The sequence below is a fragment of the Cygnus olor genome, chromosome 15 (genome assembly GCF_009769625.2).
Source record: "Cygnus olor isolate bCygOlo1 chromosome 15, bCygOlo1.pri.v2, whole genome shotgun sequence".
NCBI lineage: Eukaryota > Metazoa > Chordata > Aves > Anseriformes > Anatidae > Cygnus > Cygnus olor.
The window spans coordinates 7038258-7062451 of record NC_049183.1 but is presented as its reverse complement, the minus strand read 5'-3'; the positions used below and the strand labels follow the sequence as shown (position 1 = coordinate 7062451).

The 24194-nt window shown below is 37.8% G+C and overlaps 1 protein-coding gene across 5 annotated transcripts in view; it reads right to left on the bottom strand.

The window, feature by feature from the left end:
* Positions 1-24194, bottom strand: part of LOC121078736 (katanin interacting protein) — a 71771-nt gene that overhangs the window by 6582 nt on the left and 40995 nt on the right. For 4 of the 5 annotated variants that reach the window (XM_040575216.1, XM_040575217.1, XM_040575218.1 and 1 more), the window contains 10 exons: positions 21943-22677; positions 20466-20674; positions 18155-18230; positions 15032-15209; positions 12727-12892; positions 8048-8205; positions 7689-7753; positions 5685-5795; positions 2813-2952; positions 250-351 (listed from right to left, as the gene is read on the bottom strand). In XM_040575216.1, the coding sequence (XP_040431150.1) occupies positions 250-351; positions 2813-2952; positions 5685-5795; positions 7689-7753; positions 8048-8205; positions 12727-12892; positions 15032-15209; positions 18155-18230; positions 20466-20674; positions 21943-22677 (1940 nt within the window). Of the gene's footprint in view, positions 1-249; positions 352-1879; positions 1943-2812; positions 2953-5684; positions 5796-7688; positions 7754-8047; positions 8206-12726; positions 12893-15031; positions 15210-18154; positions 18231-20465; positions 20675-21942; positions 22678-24194 lie in introns of all 5 variants that reach the window. The other variant, XR_005824714.1, reaches the window with a different exon arrangement.

Genomic DNA, 24194 nt, shown 5'->3' with positions numbered 1-24194 from the left:
TTCTATAGTAACTAGAGAAAGTAAAGCATTATCCTACCTTAAAACAATTATATAATTATTAAAAACATCTGATAAACAGGACATGTGACTTGCAGAGGTTAATCACTTTAATATTTAATACAGTGTTAAATGATACAAATCCCTTTCTTTGAGACTATATAGAATCACACTGAAGTAAACTGAAAAAAGTGCAGAAATCATGGCACGATGATTCACCAAATGAATAACAAGGCATACAAAATTACTTACACCAAATTCCTTCACACCTCTCTGAGGTGTTTTGGCATAATTCCATAACTTGATCATTGAAACAGTAGTAGGTACATCAAATATAACATATACCCTATTCACCTGCAAAAGAGAATTCATTTATATTTTAGAGCACAAATCCCCCAAAGATAAGTCTCGTACAAGTTTCATGAAAATTGGTCTGCACTTAAAGAGATATAGCTAGAGAGCAGAAAACTGATAAGGATTTAAGTTCAGCTATCATCTCTGTTGATAATTCACAGATGTTGCCTCTTCTCCAGAGCTGCCCTCTTAAATGTACATTAACTCAGCAGATGATATCTGCATCTGAGCTTGTCATTCAGGACTGCTAATCATTTGGGAGAGGGGTAGAGAGACACTTTAATGAGTATTACATCAACAAAACACAGACATGGGCTTCAGCATGAGACAAGCTGGCTATGAACGGAATCCGTCTTCCTACTTGCAACACTAAAATTTCTCCTATATCCCAACAAAACTCTAAGAGAAGTTGTGCACCCCACACAAGCTGCAAAAACAGGTACACAGTCAACTCTCCTAATGCTTGCCAAATAATTATTGCTTGACATACTGTTCATTTTATCTTCAAGTGACATCAATGTCAAGATGTTAAGAACACAGATTAGGTCACGGCAACAGCTAATTCTATGCTATTCCTTTTATGAGTTACTATATCAACTTTAGGCCAATGTATCCTATGTTCCCGCTCTAGCATCCTCTGTAGTCTTAATCCTTCAATGTTTTGTAGAAGATACTGTTATTTGTATTAAATCACTATGTGTTTTTTGTACTGAAGAAAGAGAGGTAGATGTGGTCAATAAAGCTGCTTTTTTGTATGCTTTTCGAGGAGAAAATTTGGGCTAAAATGTCCAAAGACAATTGTTAGTGTTATAGAAAATGAAAAAATTGATGGAAAATGCATTCAAACAAACAAAATATCAGTAAAAGGGTAACAAAGAATTCAAACCAAACTTATGTTAGTAATAAATCTCTAAAATTTTATAAGTAGAAAGGAAGATAAATTTGGAAAGGAAAAGGAAGTCCCACTATATAATTTTTTCCTAAAGCTTTCAAATTTCCCAATGTAGCAAAAAGTTAATTCAGCTTTCTAGACTACTGGAATGTTTCACAGCAAGCTAACAATGAGGATACAGAAGACTTGGTTCAGCATCCCAACTATAGACAATGATTATTAATAAGCTGCTTGCTTAATCCATTTGTACTTGCTGGCTTTGCAACCAAACCATGGAAGATGGCAGAGAGGAAAGAACTATATGGATCTTGAAAAGGTATCACTCTCTACAGCTTAAGTACAGAAAGGGCCATTACGTTGCTTACTTGTCTCCCCTGCATATCACATATTAGTGTTAAAAAGGGTAAACAGATAATATCTTATCTACAGTACTTTGGTGCCAGACATGATGACACAAAACATTGTATGGATCTGTGCTAGAACCTCAGGCATTATTTTCCTTTTGCCAAAATGAAATAATCTCTGCAATAATGTTTTTATAAGGACATTAACACGTCAGACATGCAAACTCAGATGGTTGTCAAATCAACCATTCACAATGCTACAATGGGTATCTGTGCATCCCGAGTTAATTACCAGGTTCAAGATGTGGGATCTAGACCCTAGGAACCTCAGGCATTACACAGAACTTCCATTTTCCTAAGAAACACAAGCAGTCAGTATTCCCAAGTATAATTAAAGTTTTATCTTAACTATACCCACTGCATTACATCATGAAATAATATATGAATTATTTTAAAAACTGACTTAATTCTTTGCTTATAGTAGTCTAAATAAATAACTGTAATATATGCTGTAAAGACTTTTTCCAACACAGTAAGCTATAGCACATCACACTTCAGGTTTACATTTTATTACTTTTGAAATCTATCCTCTAAGAAACACATCTTAACGATGTCCAAAACAGCCCCATGCAAAAAATGTTCTCTCCCAAAACAAAGTCAGAACCCATCTAAGTTTATCCGCTTTTCCTGTGTAGATATTTGGTACCCCATATATTAAACATGCTGCTTCTAAAAGGGCTCAATCGCTTGGAGCTTTAGGACATGAAATACTATGCCTGTCATGCCTAATTTATGAATTTGAATTCAAGACAGATAATGAGGTTTGAAGAAATTCTAATTACCGTAACAAAATTTATCGCCTTTTGCAAAAATGGTTTACAATTTTAGCACATTCCCACTTGAAAGGTGTTTACTGCACAAAACACACATATTAAGCTGTTTTACCAGTAACATTATCAGAGTAGCTAAAAAAAGTCTATGCAACCTCTAGAAATTATTTTGCTGTTGCATCATGGAAATAATAAGGAGGTTACAAAGCTGGGAGATCTATTCCGCTGCTATCTGTTCAGTGAAGAGAAAGTGGAATAAAGAGAATGTCTTCTGAAAGGTAGCCTACTTTACTAATATCAAATTTACCTAAAGATTATGTATGTTTTCCCTTTCTTTTATGCTTCTGGCCACATCTATGCACATCACTAGAACGGAATGAAAAGGGAAAATGTACCAAACCAGGAAGAACTGGTGCAAGCCACATATGTCTGCCATCGGTTGTGTTATTTACTCTGTCAACGAGTTTGTCTGGAGTTCGGACATCTCCAGATACATCTTCCAAAACATTGACACTATCTGGAAAAGCAGCAATATCTGAAAAAAAAGCTTTAAGTTTAAATAACTGTAAAGGACATTTCAGAAATAAAATATTTAAAAGGTCATGCTTGCTCTTCCAGACTCCATGAGCAAGTTTTCTACAACAGAGCAGTAAAAATTACAAAATACTCCAAGTAGTTTACTTAGGTAGCTGAGGAACTTGAGAATACAATTTTAAAAGCAGTAAAACTCTTACAGATTCTGGCATTCAAAATTATGTTTAAAATAGGAAATTAACTAGCTGCATTTCATTTCTTTTAAAGTACATCTTCATGACTTCATCAATAAAGTTCCCTTATCAGAAATAGGCACTTCCCAGGTGTTGTTTTATTTATTTATTTTGTGACAAAGCTCCACTTTTTTTTTTAGCACAAACATGTAGAAACGCATATGAAAGACACCTTAAGCAAAGTATCCTTGTAGGAGATAGTCATCAATCTGACTACATTTTCCTGAAGTTCCTCGATACTTCTGATAAAAATCATTAACTGTCTAATAAGGCCTTCTTTCATTTCTTTGAGAGGGAAAGATGAAACCTTCTATAGGCTTTCTGTATAACTAGACTTTCTCTGTAAGAGAATATTTCAGTTTAAAACACATGTATGTTAAAGACATGCAAAGAAATATGGATGGATGGCATTGTCTTCAGAATTATAAGTCCCCAGCAAGCTAGTTTGATGGACAATAGTTTCCTCTTGTTTTGCTTTCTAGAAGGCCAGAGTCTCTCAGTATTTATAAGGAATTTAAGAAATAGCACAGAAATGACTCAGCTATTTAAGAAAAGCTTCCTTCAGACTTGGTAGCTGAATTATCACATGTAGTACTACACTGAGACAGATGTGCTTTTTCTGGTATCCTAATATATCCAAGAAACACTGCCGTACAAGCAGAAACAGGTGATTATTCCAAACTAGCTGTGCTATCTTTACCTGGCATTGTGAATACATACAATAAAGACATACTGTAAAGGCATACAATTTAAGTTAAAAATCCCCTGATCTTAAAAACAAACTATTAACACTTCAATTTCAAAATGTTTCTTCTCCATCACAGGTTTGGAGATTTCAAGTTCATCATGCACCATACAATACATAAATAAAAATGTTACTCAGAAAATAATCTTGATTTTTTTCACTGTAATCTCTATTTATACGGCAATAAGGATCTGTTGAGACATACAATTTACACAGCATCCCTGTTTTTATCATTTTAGTTGGTTAAGAAACACTGTTTTTACAATGTGATTGAACAACATCAGTTCTATATGGGGGTATACACTTCCAGCTCTTTAAGATTCATAGAACCAGAGAATGGTTTGGGTTGGAAGGGACCTTTAATGATCATCTAGATACAAACCCACTGCCATAGGCAGGAACACCTCCGCCCAAGTCCAGGCTGCACAAATCCCATCCAGCCCGGCCTGGGGCACTGCCAGGGACAGAGCTTCTCTGGACCAGCCAGTATCTAGCCACCCTCATGGTAAAGAATTTTTTCTCGATATCTATTCTAAATCTTCCCCCTTTTACTTCAAAACTATTACCTCTTGTCCTGTCACTACACACCCTGGTCTCCTCATCTTCCTTCTATACCCCCTCTAAGTTTTGGAAGGCTGCAGTAAGGTCTCCCTGGAGCCTTCTCTTCTCCAGGCTGAACAACCCCAACTCTCTCAGCCTCTCTTCACTGGAGAGGAGCTCCAGCCCTCTGATCATTCTTGTGGCCTCTGCTGGACCTGCTCTCTAACAACTCCCTGTCTGTCTTGTGCTGGGGCCCCAGAACTGGACACAGGGCTCCAGGTGGAGTCTCATGAGAGGACAGTAGATGGGGAGAATCCTCCCCCTTGCCCTGCTGGCCACCGTACTTTTGATGTGGCCCAGGATACAGGTGGCTTTCTGGGTTGCAAGTGCACATTGCCAGCTCATGTCAAGTTTTTTTCATCTACCAGTACCCCCACATCCTTCTCTGCACGGCAGCTCTCTACCCATTCATCGCCCAGTCTATACTGATGTTTGGGATTGCCTCGACCCAGGTGCCGGAAGCTTGCACTTGGCCTCGTTGAACTTCACAAGGACTGCACAGGCCCACCTCTCAAGCCTGTCAGGGTCCCTCTAGTGGTCAGCTGCACCACTCAACTTCATGTCATCCACAAACTTGCTGAGGGTGCACTCAATCCCACTATGCATGTCAAAGACATTAAACAGTACCAGTCCCAATACAGAATGCTTAGGGACACCACTCCACCTGGTCTCCACCTGGACAATGACAATGACATGTTGACCACTACTCTTTGGATGTGGCCATCCAGTCAATTCTGTATCCACCAAACAATCCATCCATCAAATCCATGGCTCTACAACTTAGAGACAAGGATGTTGTGCAGGACCATATCAAAGGCTTTGCACAAGTCCAGGTAGATAACATCAGTTGCTCTCCCCTTGTCCACCAATGCTGTCTGGCGTAGAAGGCCACCAAGTCAGTCAGGCATGATTTGCCCTTTGTAAAGCCGTGCTGGCTGTCTCCAATCACCTCCCTGTCTTCCATATACCTTAACATGGTTTCTAGGTCTACCTGCTCCATAAGCTTACCAGCTACAGAGGTGAGGCCAAATTTAGTTGATACAGAGTGCTGAAGTGCAACTCTTCAGTGACCCTGATTACTATGAATCTTTCAGATGTGTCCTTCATACCACCTATTGGTTACCCATGGAACACTGAATCAAATTCAAAGGATACTATTTTCAGTCAGTAAGATTTGGTCTCCATGTTCATTGAACAGCTCCAGTCCATTCAAACCAATGTAGTATGGATCACCCCAAGTAGTCAGAAGCTGAAACTGAAAAACAACTGAAAAGCAAAAGAGCTATTAAGGAAAATTTTGATGCTGATACTTTATCCTAACAGAACATTTATCTTGCACTTTCAAAAATGACTGTGCAACACACATCTCAATGTTAGACATTCTCATCTGCAGTGTATGAGATGCTTCTGATACTACACGGACTGTTTAGCCAAATACCAAAGTAGGCTACATATTTTTAACAGAGATTTACAGCTCTGGAAACCTGAATACTTTGATGCTGTCACCTTATCTCAGTGTAAAGGAGTTGAACAAATGCAAGTTGTGCCATGCTTTTTGGCACCAAGTTTGGATGGCAGCTGCTTGCCAATTCTCTTTACAACTGGAGATACAGTCTGACAGATTAGTCAGGTCTCCTTGACACCACAGAATTTGCATTTCCTATTCAAATCCGAAAATTTCTGTTTGAAATGAAGAAAAGCTTTTAGGAAAAAAATCACAATTCATCCTTGTTTCCAGCAGTGGCCAATACCTAATGCTTTCATAAAAATATAAAATACTTAAGAAACATTAGTAGACAGATATTGTAGAGTATGCAGCCATCAAGAATTTCTTTTTAGTCCCTAAAAGAGCAACTTAATCCCTGAAGAGGGAAGAGGGTTTTTTTTAATACTCTCAATACACATTATAACAATCCTAACTCTTCTTAATGTCTATAGAAGTCCAATCATTCATGATCCTTCCTCTTTGAAGTGACATCTTGTAGCAACAAGTTCCATTATCTAGTTATAATATGGGTGAAAAAATGTATTGTTCACTGCAGACTTTACTATGTCTTAAACCCCTGTGAATAAACTATATTATTTTCAGAGAAAAAGTCTGTCATTTCTAATACTGATAATACACGCACAAAAATGAAAATCTGCAGTTGGAACAACTACATAAAAGTCTATCTACTTACATTCACATATGCTCATGTATGTTTTCCTTGTAGATGAAGAACTAATGATTTTTTATTATTGTTATTTTTATTTTCTCATTATTTATTTTTAAGTGTGTGACCTTCCTCATTATATATTGCAACTTATTAACACCACAGCTCTTATCTGGAGGCTTTATTGCCTTTCTACATTTTCTGAATACACCTTTGCTTGGTTTTGAATTGCATGAGTGATAACTGGCCAGCAAATATGCCCCTTCACTGAATGGCAGAAAACGTAATAAGAGTGTGTGCTGTCCATTTCTCTAGTGGAGCACCTATTTTTCTCTTTCCTCTACCCAGCCACTGATTTTCATGAAACGGTCAGGAACTTAGTCTTGCTGAGACCTGTTATTCTATTCTAACATAGCCTAATGGATTTAAATGGCCTGTCAAGTAGATGGATGGCATGACAGGAAGTAGTATCACAAAAGGCTGCGCTTATTTAAGAAGGCTCATTTATTTAAGAAGGCTCATCATGCGCTTATTTAAGAAGGCTCAACTGGCTTTTTAAACTTAACAAAAATGGCAAAAATATTACATAGTTCTGGTCAACACAGCCTTAACAAAGATGTAAAATAAGACAAATTCCAAGAAACAGCAATGAGAACATTCAAAGATATGCAAAAAATACAGACTACTGGCAGTTTTGACAGGCTGGCAGGATACTGTGCTTATGAACCTCTAGCTCTAGCTTGGGTGGATTCCAAAAGGCAGAAAAAAAAGCTACTGGAGCATTTTACTACAGGTGACACATTCTTATATTCTGTTTCATTTATTTACTCTTAATTCATACCTTTCTCATCATATTCTTGGTATCTCAGTCATTTCTTAAAGCACCAGAAACTGTTGGATTCAAAACTGTCACGATTCATTACAACATTATACTTTGGAGTATATATATACATATATATACACTTTGGAGTTATGTACCAAATAAGAAAATGACAGAGAAGGATACAACCACATGGCATTAATGGTGCTTCATAGTCCATACTAGCTTGTTCCGTTCTCTTTGAACCAGTCCTGCCAAAATGACCACAACAAAATAGTTTGTATGTACACTCTTGGGTCATTCAGAAAAGAACAGAACAAACCCCAGAAACTAAGTCAAAACACACACCCCTCTGCTCCCCAGATTATGTAATAGATTGTTCTCTGATCTCAATAAAATACATTATATTTTCATCTAGATGCTCAATAAAATGCACTATATTTTCATCTAGCCGCTACAGATTTGCTTCAAAAGAAAAATACATATAAATATTGAACAGTTATGAGAAACTACGTGGTTCAGATAATAAAAATATCCTACATTACCTCTTTTGTACCCTATTAATCAGCTGGGGCTGCAGATAGTCAAGGAAGAGAATTTCTTGGGCGAAGTCAAAGTGGCAGTTGCCTGGTCCCTTGCGGATAAGAAAGCCCTCCGGTGGGGAGATGCTGTGACCATCCAGCATTACATGGACTACCTTAGCCTTGTTTAAAAAAAAAAAAAAAAAACATAAATCCAATGCAATAGCATTCACTTCTGAGGCTGAAATAATTGTTTCAGTAATTTTGATGCATTTATTCCATTCCTCTGTAGTATCACATCCTTTGGCCTAAACCAGAAGACACCAGTTGCAACCCATAGTGTGCAATCCAAAGCATCACAGGTGACACTGACTAAACTGTTGAGATTGATGGGGATGGCAGAGGATGAGGATGAGGGAAGAAGAAAAAGATTGGAAGAGCTCCTCAATTACTGTACCTCCCTAGAGCTCAGCAAACTGAAGCTTTGTGAGCTGCAGCAGTACACCCATCAGACTGGACAGACTCAGCTTTCAAGACAGCATGTGTCATCTGGGGAGATGGTTAGTTACTCATTGTGCAGCTGAATGCAATGCTAGCTCGGGCCTGACTGCTCAACCCTGGCTGAAGCTAGCCTTTAAGAAATCATGTAACCTGGTGATCTCTTGGGAGCAGACACACTTTCATGTCTCGATTCTATTTACAGAAAAGCTGTATTTCAATGGTTCTATTTATCTGTGTGGCAGGTGGGATTTGGATTTTTCCAATATCATGCAAATTGATGTACCAAGCAGTGCTGTATGTAACCTAAGGACATACGAATAAAGAAGAGGTACCTGTATCAGGCAAAACAGATTGAGCCATGTCCACATCACAGATGTATGCATGCCTGATACAATCTCTGAAGATTAAACTAAATAATTCAGGCATACTTAATCAGAAGATGAGGGAGTCCTGGCCCCTTCACCCTCCCCCAGTAGCACCATCTGGTGCTGTATGCACGATCCCAGTCACATAATAATTCAGTCATGCAGCAACAATTATCACTGCATCTTGCCTTGCAGTATGTTAAATGTAACCTAATGTTAATCAGAAGCAGCATTCATTGCACTTAGTCTGTCACTAATTACTGCTTAAGGAAGGAATAATACCTGGAAAAATATAACAAGATGGCCTTATAACTGTCACTACGATTACAGCTTGCTGATTAATGGACTGAATGAGAATGGATTCATTTAGTTAGCAAAAGACCATTTAGTCTAAAGGTAATGTGAGTCAGTTTCCTAATCTCTAGATTTTACACTGACTGATGTCTATATGATAATTTGAGGCTAATTTAATTTTGTATGGAAATATTTAATTTTCATCACCTGTTATTAGGACTTATATTAAAATACATATGCAGTATTTATAGTCATTTAAAATGGGAATTTTAGCTTTCTGAGAAGAACGTAACAATAAGGGTTTTCTGCAAAGCCCATACGCTATCAGTTTCCTGATATTCATAATGGTTTTCATATTTTTGCCATTTGTAAACTGTTTTTATTCAATTATGATTTCGTTAAGTTGTACATGTAATAACCCAAAAGTAAAGCTTAAGATTTTTTTTTTTTTTTGCATAAATATTTCTTGATTTGAAAACTTAACATACTGTACTGGACTAAATGAGGCACTCATTTCACTTTCAAAAAGCACAAAGATAAATTAAGAGGAAAGTTTGTATAAGTACCAAGTAGGGGGGAAATAACTATTTCTGGATTCATCTTTAATAAGCTTGGGAGCAAAAAAGGAAATATACTTTTTGTATAAGACTTGCTATTGCATGCTACTTTCCAGCTGAATCAGGCTGCCAGGCTAGGAAGAAGCAAAAAATCCACTGAAATACACTTTAGTTTAAGAAACACATATTGAATGGGAAGTCTAGAGACTTAGAGATGAAATCTTACCTATTATACCACAGCTGCTTATATTTATGTGCCCTTTAGAGCCCTCATTTCTAAGTAATTTTCATCATCTGAGAAGGCACTCAACCATCACACACAGCATTTTACAAATCACATAACAAAGCTTTCACAAGGTAATTTTTCATAGAACTGGAAATAGCATACAAGCCTTCATTTTGACAGTTCACTGCCATTACCCTCTCATACTAAAGCTGTGAATAGAATCCACCAGTCTACAGCTGCCTAGAAAATCATTATATCTCACATCCAGGGACTGCTTCCTAGAAGAACAGCAATACTTCAGAAAACAAATGTCATGTTGCCCTAGGTTTGCAGTTCAAAGCCTCTCTGCTGCGGGGCCCAGCAAATATCCTGCACCTTCAGTTTTCCAAATAACTTGTCTCATTCATCCTTTCGCAGGATTGGAGGTATGAACTCCTCATTTAAATTGTACCCACTAACTGCTATGGGACTTACAGGTGTGCCACTTACATGCATACTTTATCGGACCCACCTCTTTTGTCAATCTAGCAAATAAACTGTAAAAAAACAAACAAACAAAAAAAAAACACCTTCCTTCCTTCCTTCCTTCCTGTCTTGGTTTGGTCTCCAAAAAACAAATTCCCCATTAGATCTTAGGGATCTGGCTTTTTTTTTTTTTTCCTCCTTTAATAACTGAGACACACACACAGGAAGCAGATTTGGTTGGAAAATTCATGTTCAAACTTTTCTTCCCTGCTCTGCCTTGGAGAAACTTGGGCTCATAATAGTAGAGAAAAACATTCCACATCACCATTTACAGACAGTTCTTCAGACTGCAATACACATAAAGAATCACAGAAAAATTTAAGTTCAAAGAGACTTCTGCGTGTCTCCAGTCACAACTCTTGCTCAGAGCAGAGTGGCCAGCAAAACTAAATTGGGTTATTCCGCCTCTCGTTAAACTGAGTTTTGAAAGCCTTCACCGACAAAGGTCTCACCCTGTCACTGCATACTGTCCCAATGCTGTACCATTCTCATGGGGAAGAGCCCTTTCTTTATGCCCAATCATACCAATTAAGTCATGGATTTTACTAAAAAAACTATACGTTACACAGGTGTGTGTTTACATGGTAAGCTCAGCATGCTCCTGAACCCTACCATGTGTCAAACACATTGGGTTAATTCAATGTATTTAAAACAATCACTTGTCAAATGTTATGTTTCTGTATCAGCTGTGGCTAGAATGAAAGATCTTGCACTCTGGACCTGTATGAGTCTTTGGCCAGTCTTTGACAATCTACAACACCTCTTGCTTATGTTAAAAGATGCCAGGGCTCACTTACAGAGAGGGAACACCTCCTCCTTATGTGATTGTCCATATGAAAGCAATTCCTGGAAGGTAAATTTACATAGAATCTCCAATCTTTGCTACTATCTTGTCCAATCTTATGCAGGACCCATGCCTCCAACTTCAATTCTAAAAATTTTTCTAGAGCTCTGCTGATTTTTTGTTGTTGTTGTCTTGTCTCTAGTTTTATACACACCAACATTTTTTTTCTTATCCGACTGAATTTGAAAGTCAAGAACACAACAGTTAAATGTGAATGGGAAGATCTGGAAACATGGATTCACAAACTGTGCAGTGAACAGCAACAACTTCTTTATTATCATTACAACAGCATATGTATCTTCTGAGAAAAAGCAGGGAAATGAGTTACAGCCAAACTCAGAATGAGAGCTAGATATAACACCATCTCCAACAGATGTTATTTGCTAGTCAGCTCCAAGAGTTCAGGATAAAAACAAAATTAAAGCAAGCAATTCAGAAACAGAAGCGAGGAGGTATGTTATACAATTTTAGCTAAACTACGTTAGCCAAGCTGCTTGAAGATGGCAGCTTTCCCAAACAAATGTTAAGAGTTCTAGAGACTCGCTTCTTGAAAAAGGTAGCATTGATTAATTGGGCTTAAAACAATCCACATATGACAGCCAAGTATAACTCTGCTATCCCCAGATGTTTTCCATTCAACTGCCTGGTAACCACATAGGTTTAATGAACCATAAACTCTATGGTAGTATATACTTGAAAACTGAAAGCAAATTTGAAAATTGCATGCCATGGCCACAGAGACAGAGCCTTGGGTTTCATGATGCAAATTTAAAGAAGTTTCATTATATTCCTTGTTTTAAAAAGGCACACCAAAATCTCTATTTAACATTTTACTAAATATTACTAGTTAACTAAATAGCTATACAGCTTTTATAATCGATGTACTAAATGATAACTTTTAAAATGACAGACTTAAGAATAGGGAAGAGCATGAAAACACTTTAAATGACCCCACTATCAGAGACAACAAAAAGTTTATACGCAGATACTGCTTTCTTTAACTTATCCAAACAGGATTTCTGTTGAAGTGCTCACTGTTCTACCAATCCTTTTATTGCAGGAAATGAAGAATCGTATGGTAGGCCTAAATACTGGATAGTGAGAGGATATCATTTCAAGATCATGTATCTTGAAAATAATATGTGTTACTATGCGTCTCTTAGAAAAATCATCTGTGAAGTTTTCTTTAAACTGTCTCTTTTTTTTTTTTCTCCAGTATTTGCTGTTTGTGGAGACAGAAATGCATTATACCTGCCACAAAACTCAGACTCAGACAATCTAGAAAGATTTATGGCATTCCATTAAGGCAGCTATATTCATTTATCACAGTACCAATTTTCCAATGCACTGCTGTATATTTTTGCTGGCAGTGCTCCTTTTCTTTTACTTACCCCTCTATAGGTATCCTCTGGAGATTTATTATAGTTCCAAAAGCGAAGCCCTGCAATATTTTCAATTTTATAAAAATGGATTGTGAGCAGATGATTTTCTCCAAAAGAGAAGGGAATGAGCCACATATGGTCATCCTCAGCTGTGATATTAGTCCCATCTATTAACCTACGAGGAGAAAAATCCATTAGCTGCAGAAAGGAAAAGCCTGCTTTACTCATGAAAACAGGTGCTTTACTAGGTCTTTTTCTGATTTCCACTTACAGATTCCAGGGCTTTATTATGCTTATGTGCATGAAATTAAAAAGCATAATAAAAAAAAAAAGTAATACACAATCATTGAATTGAAGACCGGGGTGGTAGGGAGGCAGAGGAAAAAAAAACATTTCGTTTAGTTGAGTCTGTTGAGGAATAACAGAAAAATCCTTATTTTTCCCTGTGTGAACAGGTAGAGAAAAGCTAATTTGGTATCTCTGTACCAAAATGACTGAAGGCAAAGCTCTAAGGCCCAGATGTGATATAACTTATTAACACAGAACTGTGCCTAGCTTAGCATACCAGGCAGTCTGCAGTGGGTTACTATATGCAACTATATAATGCAACTATACTGAATCTGAGCTGAATGGCTTCTTCAGAGAAGAAGCAGAGTCTGTTCACATCGTTCATCATGCTCACAATTAAGCACATTCCTACTTTGTTTTTAATAAATAAATAAATAATTCTACCAACATGACAATGCCGTCTCATAATAGCACAGATGTCAGGCTGACTAGATAAATTTCATTCCATTATTTCCTGATCTTGGAATTCTGACTTCCACCACAAACTATGGCATACAAAGAGCGCAAAGGAGAACATGAATTAACTGACCCAGTGTAATTACTTCTGTACACTGCCCTATGTACTTACTCTTTATTTAAAAGTGTAATAAATAAGTGGGTACCAGACTTGGCAGTTCCTCACAGAAACAGGTGTTAATAAGGACTCTTTTCACAGAGAAACTGAACTGATGTAAAAGATATAAAACTTGGCTTGGTCCTGAATAGTACACAGGACCTACTTGAAATTTTATAGTTGAAGAGCACTGAAGCCTACTCAATATACTTGGCAGAAATATCAAAAGAAAAAAATAAAGCCCCTATTTCTTGTGCTAAAAAAGCCTCTTAAGTAAAAATGGAGTCTGACAAAAAAAAAGAAAAACAAAGCAACAAAATGAAATCGTTACACACAGCAGACAGAATATTAAGGGATATCATACTGGAAGCGTAGAACAAATCTATCTCACTGAGCAAGACATTAGAAAGAGGGAGGACTTGAAAAAATGGAAACCAGCCTGGCACAGTGGCAGATAAAAAAAGTATTACAAGCTATCTTTCAACAAAAGTCATGGTCAAACAAACTAAATCAATAGGATCATAAACTCTGGAAGGGTAAATGTATATGCACAGGCTAAGAAAGGTTATGAAGGCTAGCAAGCAAAAGGTACCACAAATAAAATTCCTCAAATACATCAGAGGCAGAAAGCCTGCCAGAAACTCTAGGATCAACAGATGACCAGGCTGTAAAAAGAGCATCCAGATTGCTCTGGATAAGATACCTAAGGAAAAGCGAAATTAATTTTTTGCGTCTGGGTCCATCATAGTGGATCCAGAACCTCTTCATCATAAGGGATCTCATGGGAAGATTTCTTAGATCTTTAAACTTATGGAAGAGATTTTTGTACATTTCATAATTTGAGAAAGTTTATTTGTCAATGAATAAAACTTCATTGGAATTAAACAAAAACTGCAGTATTAAAGATTGGCATCTACTCCTGCAATTCCCTAATACAACCTCACCTTTCGCTAACTTGATGTTTTCCCTTGTAATTATTCAGAAATCCTACATACATATTACTGCATATGCATAGACAAATGCTATAGAAGGCACATATTTCTGCCTGGAATGTGCTTAGCAGTGATACCAATCAGGCACATTACCTTCTCCTAACTCCTAACTCAAATATTGTCTTTTGGAAACATCTCGTTAATTTTTCTACAACAAACTGTTCCTGGAAAGCTCATGAAATCCAAGAATCAGTAATGAGGGTACGAAAATCATGTTGGTATTTACATGTGTTAACCTAACAAAAGTTAATATAATTCTGTCATTTTATCAAATTTGATGTAAAGTGCATTTAAAATTGATAAACTCTAAAACTGTTGGTTGATAAGAATATTGAGCAGACTCACTGAAACAATAGGCATGAAGGAAAGAAAAAAAACCCTGCATAAAATGCTCTGACATTCCACCTCTTTCACTACTTACTTTTCTAATGTTCTGGAATCTCCTGTATACTCTGGAAGATCATTCAAGTCTTGGGGTGAAGCAGAAATCTGTTCTGTACTTATTTTTAATGCTTGACCGTTCTTTCCTATCACTTCAAGTCCAGTCAGTCCAAGGTAATGAGAATCTCCCCAGGTCATGGTAAAATTCAGTTGCAGGCCTATATAAAAATATACATACAATATACACACATACATAACTACTAGTATTAAGTAAGGCGCAAAGACTCCAAAACTGAATAATCAGTGTGAACTAGAAGACACTTTCACTAGTACAGAGCAGTCAAAGACACCGAAAACATGAACATGAAAGATCTGATAGATTTCTTAAAAGCAAAGATAACAGGAAACCTGGACTGCACAAAGACTTGAAAGTACAAATGTTTTCCAGAACAGAGCACCAATGTAAAATTGCTACTTACAAGTCCAGACACTCTTTAAAAAAAAAAAAACAAAAAAAACACCCCCACACTTAAAACACTGTTGGATCAGATGATCTTGAAGGTCTCTTCCAACCTTAATGGTTCTATGATTCATACCGTGGGTTAATACAGAGTAATTCAGGATAATACAGCTAAGAGCACTGCGGTGTTTACGTAGGCTGTCAGGAGGAACAGGAGGAGGAAGGCTCTGTTATCACTCTAACTAGCCAGCAACCTAGCAATTTGCTCTGGGTTGGGTTTGCCACTGCCACTAGTGGCACTAGGGGATCTACTCACTCTCCACATTGTAACCCACTAATGCATTTTAAGTTCAGCTGCTCACAGCCTGGCACAAATGACTGATGATAGTCTGTGTCTGAGCACACTTCGTTCAAGGATCAGACTCAATTACCATCGGCTAGCCACATAACCTCACAGTTTTCTTTATTTAGGACAGTGTGGTAGATATAACTGCGACACCATCAATGACACATTGACGCCTGCCTACTTGCCAACAGCTTGAATCCAAGCCATGAATCCTACCATGTATTATCCAATCAAATACCATTTTCTTTCACACGCTTTCTAATGAACTAAATAATTTTTCTATAAACAAGCATGTGTGCAAGCCCCAAGAATTAGCAGTATGCGTATTTTGTTTAAAGAATTTTATGTGCTGTATTTGGATACTTCTTGGTCTACATGCCTACCTCCACATAATAGCATAGTACCTACTGTAAATCAATGTTAGACCTTTAGTGGGCAACTGACATCTGGGTCACTTGTAACTATACAGCTCCTGGTCAAGCGTGTTATCAAGTGTCTCATTATTCAGAATGCAGAGTGACAGTTATTCAATAATACATTTGAACTGTGACATGACAGATTGAGATTATGCAGAAACAAAGACCTACCAATCTATTACCTTTTGCCTTCCAAGTGACTATATAGACTCATCTAAACCCAGTCTCTCATAAATATATACATGATTAGATCTCTTAGAGAATACCAACTCACAGTTAATCCAAAAAAGACATGTGGTTTACTAATGTGTTTAACATACCATCTTCATGTCAGAACTCTAGCAATTAGCCACCAGCTGGACTTTGTACCAGTGATCATCATACTCTGAGCTTGGCAGTCTGGCTACTTTTCCACCCCATCCACCTTATTCCCATCCATTCCATTCATCTCTCACCAACTTGGCTACAAGGAGAATATGAGAGACTGTTAAAGGTCTAGCTAAACTGAAGATAAATAACATTCACTCAGCATTCACAGCTCTTCTCTCATCTCCACAGCCAGTCATCTCCTTACAGAAGTCAAGCAGGTTGGTCAGGCACGATTTCCCCTTGATTTCATGACCGGCAGCAGGATGAAAGAGATAATGACCTACAACAGGTCAAGGACACAAATCCTCAGTGACTCCACACACAGTTTACAACCAGGAGCCCCACATGAAAAAGGCAGTGGTGATTCTAGATTTTCTACAATTCCCAGTAATTTCCCCAAGTGAGAAGTAGAAGGACTCTTATTTCAGGTCTAAGGCCCCACCCCACAGCATAAGGGGAAGAAGGAGCAATATACACAGGCAGGACATGGTATGTTGAAATCACTGGGAATCCGACAAAGACAAGTGTTAGCTTACAGTTTAGTTGGTTGTTTTTTTGTTGTTGTTGTTGTTTTGTTTTTGCTTTTATGCAAGGTCATTTACAAAGTCTCTTGTAGCAATTAATGGCAAATTTTTGCTGTGCAATACATTAAATTGGAGATCTTTTGTGTTTGGTAAGACGTAGGAAACCTTCCTTATTTGCAGCTGGCTTCTGCTCCAGCATTTTCCCTGCAAGAACTCAGTGGAAATCAGGACCTCTTTCTTGGGTAGAGACAAGCTACTCCAATCAACTTCTTAACAATATCTTGTCCATACGAAAGACTGCATCTACTGATCTCTGAATCACACCCTCACTATCTTTTTCATCCACTTTGAGAAATGGGACAAGAGAAAGGCATCTGAAGTTCACAGATATGAGCCGATCATAGATGTTCATATACAAAGTTCATAGATCTAGATTATACATATAGACCATAGATACGTAGCTGAATAACAGTATTGTGTGTATTTTCAGAGAGCACATCACAGTTTTCTACAGGCTTTATGTCGGGCCCAAGAACCCAATTTCTCCTGTGCTGGTCAAAGGACCAGGAAATTATACTTCTGGGCCATCCAAAGGTTCACTGGAAAATAATTTAAAGGCCAGCAAGATTTGCTTTTGTACAGGATAAACAGATCAGGTACTTTCAGTAGGGATGTAACATTCTGGTCTAGTTTTAACTGTAGGCTTTCTATTGTGAATCTGATCTGAGAAATTCAGTCAGTCTAAATAAATATGCGTGATTTGAATATAATTACTTGGTAATGGACACAGCTATCACAAATCCCATTCAAGGACTACGCAAATGGCTATGTTATTTTTGAGATTAAATGCCAGCTGTCACAATATAATGTTCTAAAATCCACGGTAAAAAAAGCTTCTGCCTTAAATATTCAATTACTCTTCTTTATTCCAGACCAGACATCTGTCACCGTGTGACTCTGACGATTCACATTCTCCTTCATAACATGTCGGGAAGGTGAGGGGGTAGATGTGGAGTGGCATATGCAAGCAGTAAAAGAAAGAACTTACACTTTCCAGTAAATATTCCTGGCTCCTTGGGTATACATTCAGAGAAAGAGTCTGGCAGAATTACTTGCTTTTGAACCTAAAAAGTAAACCAACAGGTGCAATAAACATGCAATTAAATATACACTTTTAAGACAGTTCATAAAATACTTGTTTGTTTTATGTACTGCTTTTTGTGTTTCAGTCTCCCTTTGCCTTACCACTCAGGCTGTTCTGCAAACAATGGAAAACATGCCCCAAAACATAAAAGATCACATGCATCCTTACTAAGTCAAGACAATATGTTTGTTGATGTTGTTAGTGCATTTATGAGATTTCCTAGCGTGGGCTGACTTTTCTTGGTGAGGCTGAAATTGTTAAGTCACTCTTACTAATATGCAGACTGCCATTAGCAAATGATGACATACTGCATTTGCAACATGTAGCATATACGTCACAGAGATAAAAAGTTTGGACGAAATGTAAGACCTCAAAGTGCCATCACTTTTTTTTTCCCTAGAATCAGAGGGCAGAAGAAATGAGCAACCTTATCCAAAAGCATGCATTTGTTCCTTGACAATACTAATTAATAGTTAACAACACAAATTATCAAGGCTGCCAAGGAATATGCTTTTTCCTCATGGATTAAAAATTTATGCTCTTTATTTTATTGATCGCCTAACTTGAAATGAAGATATTTTTCGTAAGTACAATCATGGCTGACAGCAAGGTATGAAAAAATAAAACTTTTTTACCCCCAGCAGTCAATCTGTATCTATTTATTTTTATTTTTTAAACAGAAGCTGGATCCAAACTAATGGCTCAATGATCTACTGATTCCTATCATCCTGACACCATAAGCATCCAGCTAGAAAATCTTCATGGTACTAGCAAATACTGAATGACAAGGAGATCAATGGTTCAGTCGCAACACCTTTTGTTATTCTATTGCTGATACGGCATGTTTCAGGGTTAGAAAAGGAATAAGAAAAACATCACAGATGAACAGCAAAATAAAAAGCAGAGGCTCTGAGTAATCACCATGCAGTCCAGGCCTCCTGAGCTTTTGCAATGGAAGAGGTCCTGAGTGAATGCTAACAATGAACAAGTGGATCAATAAAAGTCAGGTGAACTTCAATTTGTGTTCAGGAAATCCTGCACTGCATAAGATATCTGAACAGTTTAAGGTACTGAAAGCAAAGATGGAACCAGAATTACCAGTGGCAATGTTAACTAGCACTGGAGGATTCAAAGGGTTAGAGTTGCTGCCAGTGTCATAACATTTTATGTCCTATAAGCCCCCAGGAGAAGAGGTCAAGACAGAACAGGCAGGTCTCAACACAGCACGAGGCTCATTAGGAACCATATACGGCTGGGGGCACTTCAATTGAACCAGCTGGAATTTTGTTTGATTCAGTTTTGGATCTCCTCATAGATATACAAGTAAGAGTTTCCCCTAGCCAACGATATAGCAGGTTGCTCATGAAATAGCACGGTGCTCATGAATATTCTAAGAAGGTGTAAGATTTGATGGAAAGTGGGTCAGAAACTGAATGATACCATCTTAAGCAGAACATCTTGCAGGATCTTTACTCAGACACTGGACTGAGTTGGGCTGGAATGGTATGAGGCAAACTGCAGTGCCTGAAGATACAGTCCTCCTCTAAGTAGTAAAATACCTACTGTATGGAATAGTAGGGGACATTTTTATGCTGCAAAAGGGACACAGATCCATGAAGATGCTAGTCAGAATAGAAAAGAGTTAAAAATAAAGTGAGAGAGAGGAAAGATAAGAAATGCTATTATGCCAGATCCTTCCCACCTCAGTTACTTTATTTGTGGAGGAAGAAATAAAGAAGAGTATACTCTGTGTGGAAAACATGGAAAAATCTTTGGTTTGGAGTGACAGGGTACAGAACAAATCATTACAAGACTAAGTGTACGGTCATTGTCAGTGGCATAAACCTTCAGGTGAAACCTAAATCAAAAAGAAACCCCTCTAATCTCTGCCCAAATAAGTAAAGCAATACAAAATAAGAAAAGGAATACACACACACACACTCTCCAGTATAGCCTTCCTTGTAGTCTTCCTAACCAGAGAAAGCAAAATCTGGAGGCTCTCCAGTGCTTGAAAAAAAAAAAATAAGAAGAAGAAGAAGAAGAAGAAGAAGAAGAAGAATTATTGAGCTGGTGAAAAAAAAAACTTCAAAACAGGCAGATAGCTGTATTAGTTTTTCTATGGAGATTTATGCCGTAAGGGCGATCAGTGCCTCCTACTTCCATACCATGTTTCAGAAAGACATGTCTATAGAGTTCTGAATGTAGAGGCCCCTACCTGTTGATTCTCTGCTCTTAATCCCGCTTGTGTGAAAGGTCTTTCATCTCCATCCCCATCAGCAGTTGTTGGCCTCTTTAGCTCTTCTTCATATCTCAGGGAGCTGTCATTTTCTGTTTCTCCATCATACATCTCATCATAGCAGAATACAGCTTCAAGAATATCATCATCAGTAGTGAACAATATAGTATCCCCAAAGTGCTCTGGAGCTGAAGGCAATATATGGAATTAAATAAAGAAACCATACAAAAGAATACATGGAGTGATAAAAACTGTTTTTGGTCTTTTTTTATATTTAAGTTTGCAGTAGCGTTTAAAGATAATATACAGGGAATAGGTACTGACTACTGATATAATAATTATATTCAATTTCTGGGTGACGAGACACTGGACAGCAGCCCTGCAGAGAGGGATCTGGGGGTTTTGCTTGACAGCAAGCTGAGCCAGCAGTGAGCCAGCAGTGTGCCCTGGCAGACAGGAGGGCCAACAGTATCCTGGGGTGCATCAAGTACAGCATTGCTAGTCGGTCGAGGGAAGTGATTGTCCCACTCTACTCTAAGCTGGTACGGCCTCACCTTGAGTACTGTGTGCAGTTCTGGGCACCACAGTACAAAAAGGATGTGAAACTGTTGGAGAGTGTCCAGAGAAGGGCTACAAAGATGGTGAAGGACCCCGAGGGGAAGATATACGAGGAGCAGATAAGGTCACTTGGCCTGTTCAGCCTGGGAAAGAGGAGGCTGAGGGGAGACCTCATCGCAGTCTACAGCTTCCTCACAAGGGGGAGTGGAGGGGCAGGCGCCGATCTATTCTCTTTAGTCACCAGTGATAGGACCCAAGGGAATGGAGTCAAGCTGTGACAGGGGAGGTTCAGGTTGGATATCAGGAAGAGGCTCTTCACTGAGACTCCTCAGGGACGTAGTCACGGCACCAAGCCTGTCGGAGTTTAAGAAGCGTTTGGACTGTGCTCTTAGTCATATGGTCTGATTTTTTGGGTAGACCTGTGTGGTGCCAGGAGTTGGACTCGATGATCCTTATGGGTCCCTTCCAACTTGGGATATTCTATGATTCTATAATTTCTACCTTACACTGAGCATTACTACATAGCAGACAAACCTAGAAAAGCCAGTCAAATTTCAAGTACTTATAAAAAAAATGAAAAAAAATGTCTCCATCAACTTTTCCAAAATACCTGTGAAGACTAAAAACCAGCAGCCTGTAAATATTGCAGACTGTCTTACTGAAATATGATCTAGTTGTTAAGACTTTGCTAGGAATAAAAATTAGCTCTATATGCTACTTAAATTCACAATATCATTAAAGAACACATTAGTTTTGCATTACATTTTTAAATTAAAAGGACTAAATACTAACAAAGTGCCAATTTGCCTTGAAGTGGAAAGTGATAAAAAACAAGACATATGTATTTGTTTATATTATATTACTCTTTCCACACAGAAAGTAAGAAATGATAGCATACCTCCAGACAAGGTTCCTGAAGCTTTCGCAATTTCTCCTTTAAAGATGCATTGTTCATTTAACATCATTATAATGTCTTTCACACCTCTGAAAGAGTGTATGCGAGATTTATTATAATTCCAAATCCTAATCATAGCTACTTGACAAGGATTCACAAAGTCAATAAAGATAAAGTGAGGTTTTCCAGGGGTAAATGGTGCTAGCCAAAGATGCATATCATCCTGCGTCAGATTTACCCCATCAATTAGATTGGTTATCACTCTGGGATCTTTGCCATAAGCTGGTAATATATTTATATCAGGTGGTTCGGCTGTTATTTTTGCAATCTGAACAGGCTCTCCTTTAGAACTGAAAACTTCAATTCCATTAAGACCAACATAGTGTCTGTCTCCCCATGTTGTTCGAATGTCTATTACTAAGTGCTGCCCATAAGGTAAAACAGGGATTTTAAAATCACTTCCATCATGTGCCTCCACTGAATTTTCTTCTTCTTGCCTTTTTGGTAGTGTTTGTATTCCCTCTTTTTTCATTAGATGATATTCTCCAGTCCGGTTGATTTTCTGCTGATGGAGAAATTCATCAAAGATATCCCCTTGAAAATCCATGTTAGAGATTCGGCCACGATGGGAATAATTAAACTTTACCAAGGAGTTCCAGGACTCCTGCAGAGTATGTTCTTGTTCATTGTGCCACTTTGCTCTAGAGGTGGCTACGTCCTTGATAGAAAAGTCTTCATCTGAAAATAACATTACATATGAATTTAATGTATTGACAGGACTGGAAGCAAATGACTACAGCACACTTTCCAGAATTATGCTGGTTATATTCATATTCCCCAACTGAAATTCTGGTATATTAGCACTTTTATATTGCTTCTCTGTTAAAAAGGCTATGTCACAATTTCCCTTTCCATTTAGACATAATGAAAACAATTGAAGAGCAGAGCACATGCCAATATTCCAAAATGCAAGTTTTAGACTGGAAATTCTTGACTCAACACACAAAATTTGCATAATGATGAATTTCTTTAATTTAAGATCTTGGCCAAAACCCCTTGGAAAAAAACCTGCAGGAAGTGCACATTGTTAACTATACCCTACCTGCCATTACTACACTCCACATTTCATACTAGATTTGGAAAATGCCAGTACAACACTTTGCTTTTATTCCCACTTCTAATTTTAGAGATTTTTTGTATATGTCTCACACATTAAACAATGCAGATAGACAACATGATAAAAGTAAACACTTAAAATGTGCAGACTGACAGAAGGCAAAATTAATCAATAAGACAGAAGCTTTTAGACAGCTTCTCTTCATAGTATTTCTGCAAGCACAAAGTCCATTCAATCTTTGCTGGTGGCAGTGTCCAAGTGCCTAACTTTTACTTTTTGAGAGCTATTGAACCTCAAGCTGCAACGGAGAGGCTGTACCTGCATTAAGCAGTGACCTACTAGTCGATTCAAGGACTTTACCCAGTGATACTTATTGGGTGGCCATCACAAGGTATCATCCTCTGCATTTCTGCAGAAGATCTTTCATACTGTTGGACAGAGTTGAACTGTTTACGTTTCCAAAGCATTAGAGAAAAAAAAAGTGCTTCCTATTTCAGCAAAACAGGCTGAAATAAGTTGATAAGAAATTCCAGTGGAATGGGTAGGACAGGCATGACAAAAACAGAAGCAGAATTATTTGTACAGCTACTGGAAGACGACGTAGCTTCTCTACTGTAGATGCATACTTATCTGTGGATGGAAATCAAAATTCTACAAATGTAGCGTTTTAAGATATAGTCATGAAGCATCAATCCAGCATTTTTTGTGTAGTGGGTTAACTTTTGTTCTATCATTACTGCCTGTAAATTACGAATATGCTAAACTTAGAGTTTAAAATATTAGAAACTTAAGCTGTAATTAGCGTGCACTTCCTAAATGGAAAGAATTGACTTCTTACTCAAGGATTTCTTAAGCTTTGTATCACAAGGTAACAAATCCAAAAGCTAACTCCCGCTGAAAACATACTGCCAAAATGATAAGTTATTGCACGTGAGTGCATCAGATAATGTGGGTTAACTGGAAGTAATCACTTGGCTGTTCATTTCCTCATTCTACCCTGTGTCTATCTTGTATGCCTACATCTTTAAAATGGCTGCTGCCTTTCCCCATCACTGGTAAAATGGTCAGGGCTGGGGGGCTAGACTATGCAACAGGTATAACTGGCACAGCAAAAACAAAACATAATTGAAAGGATTTC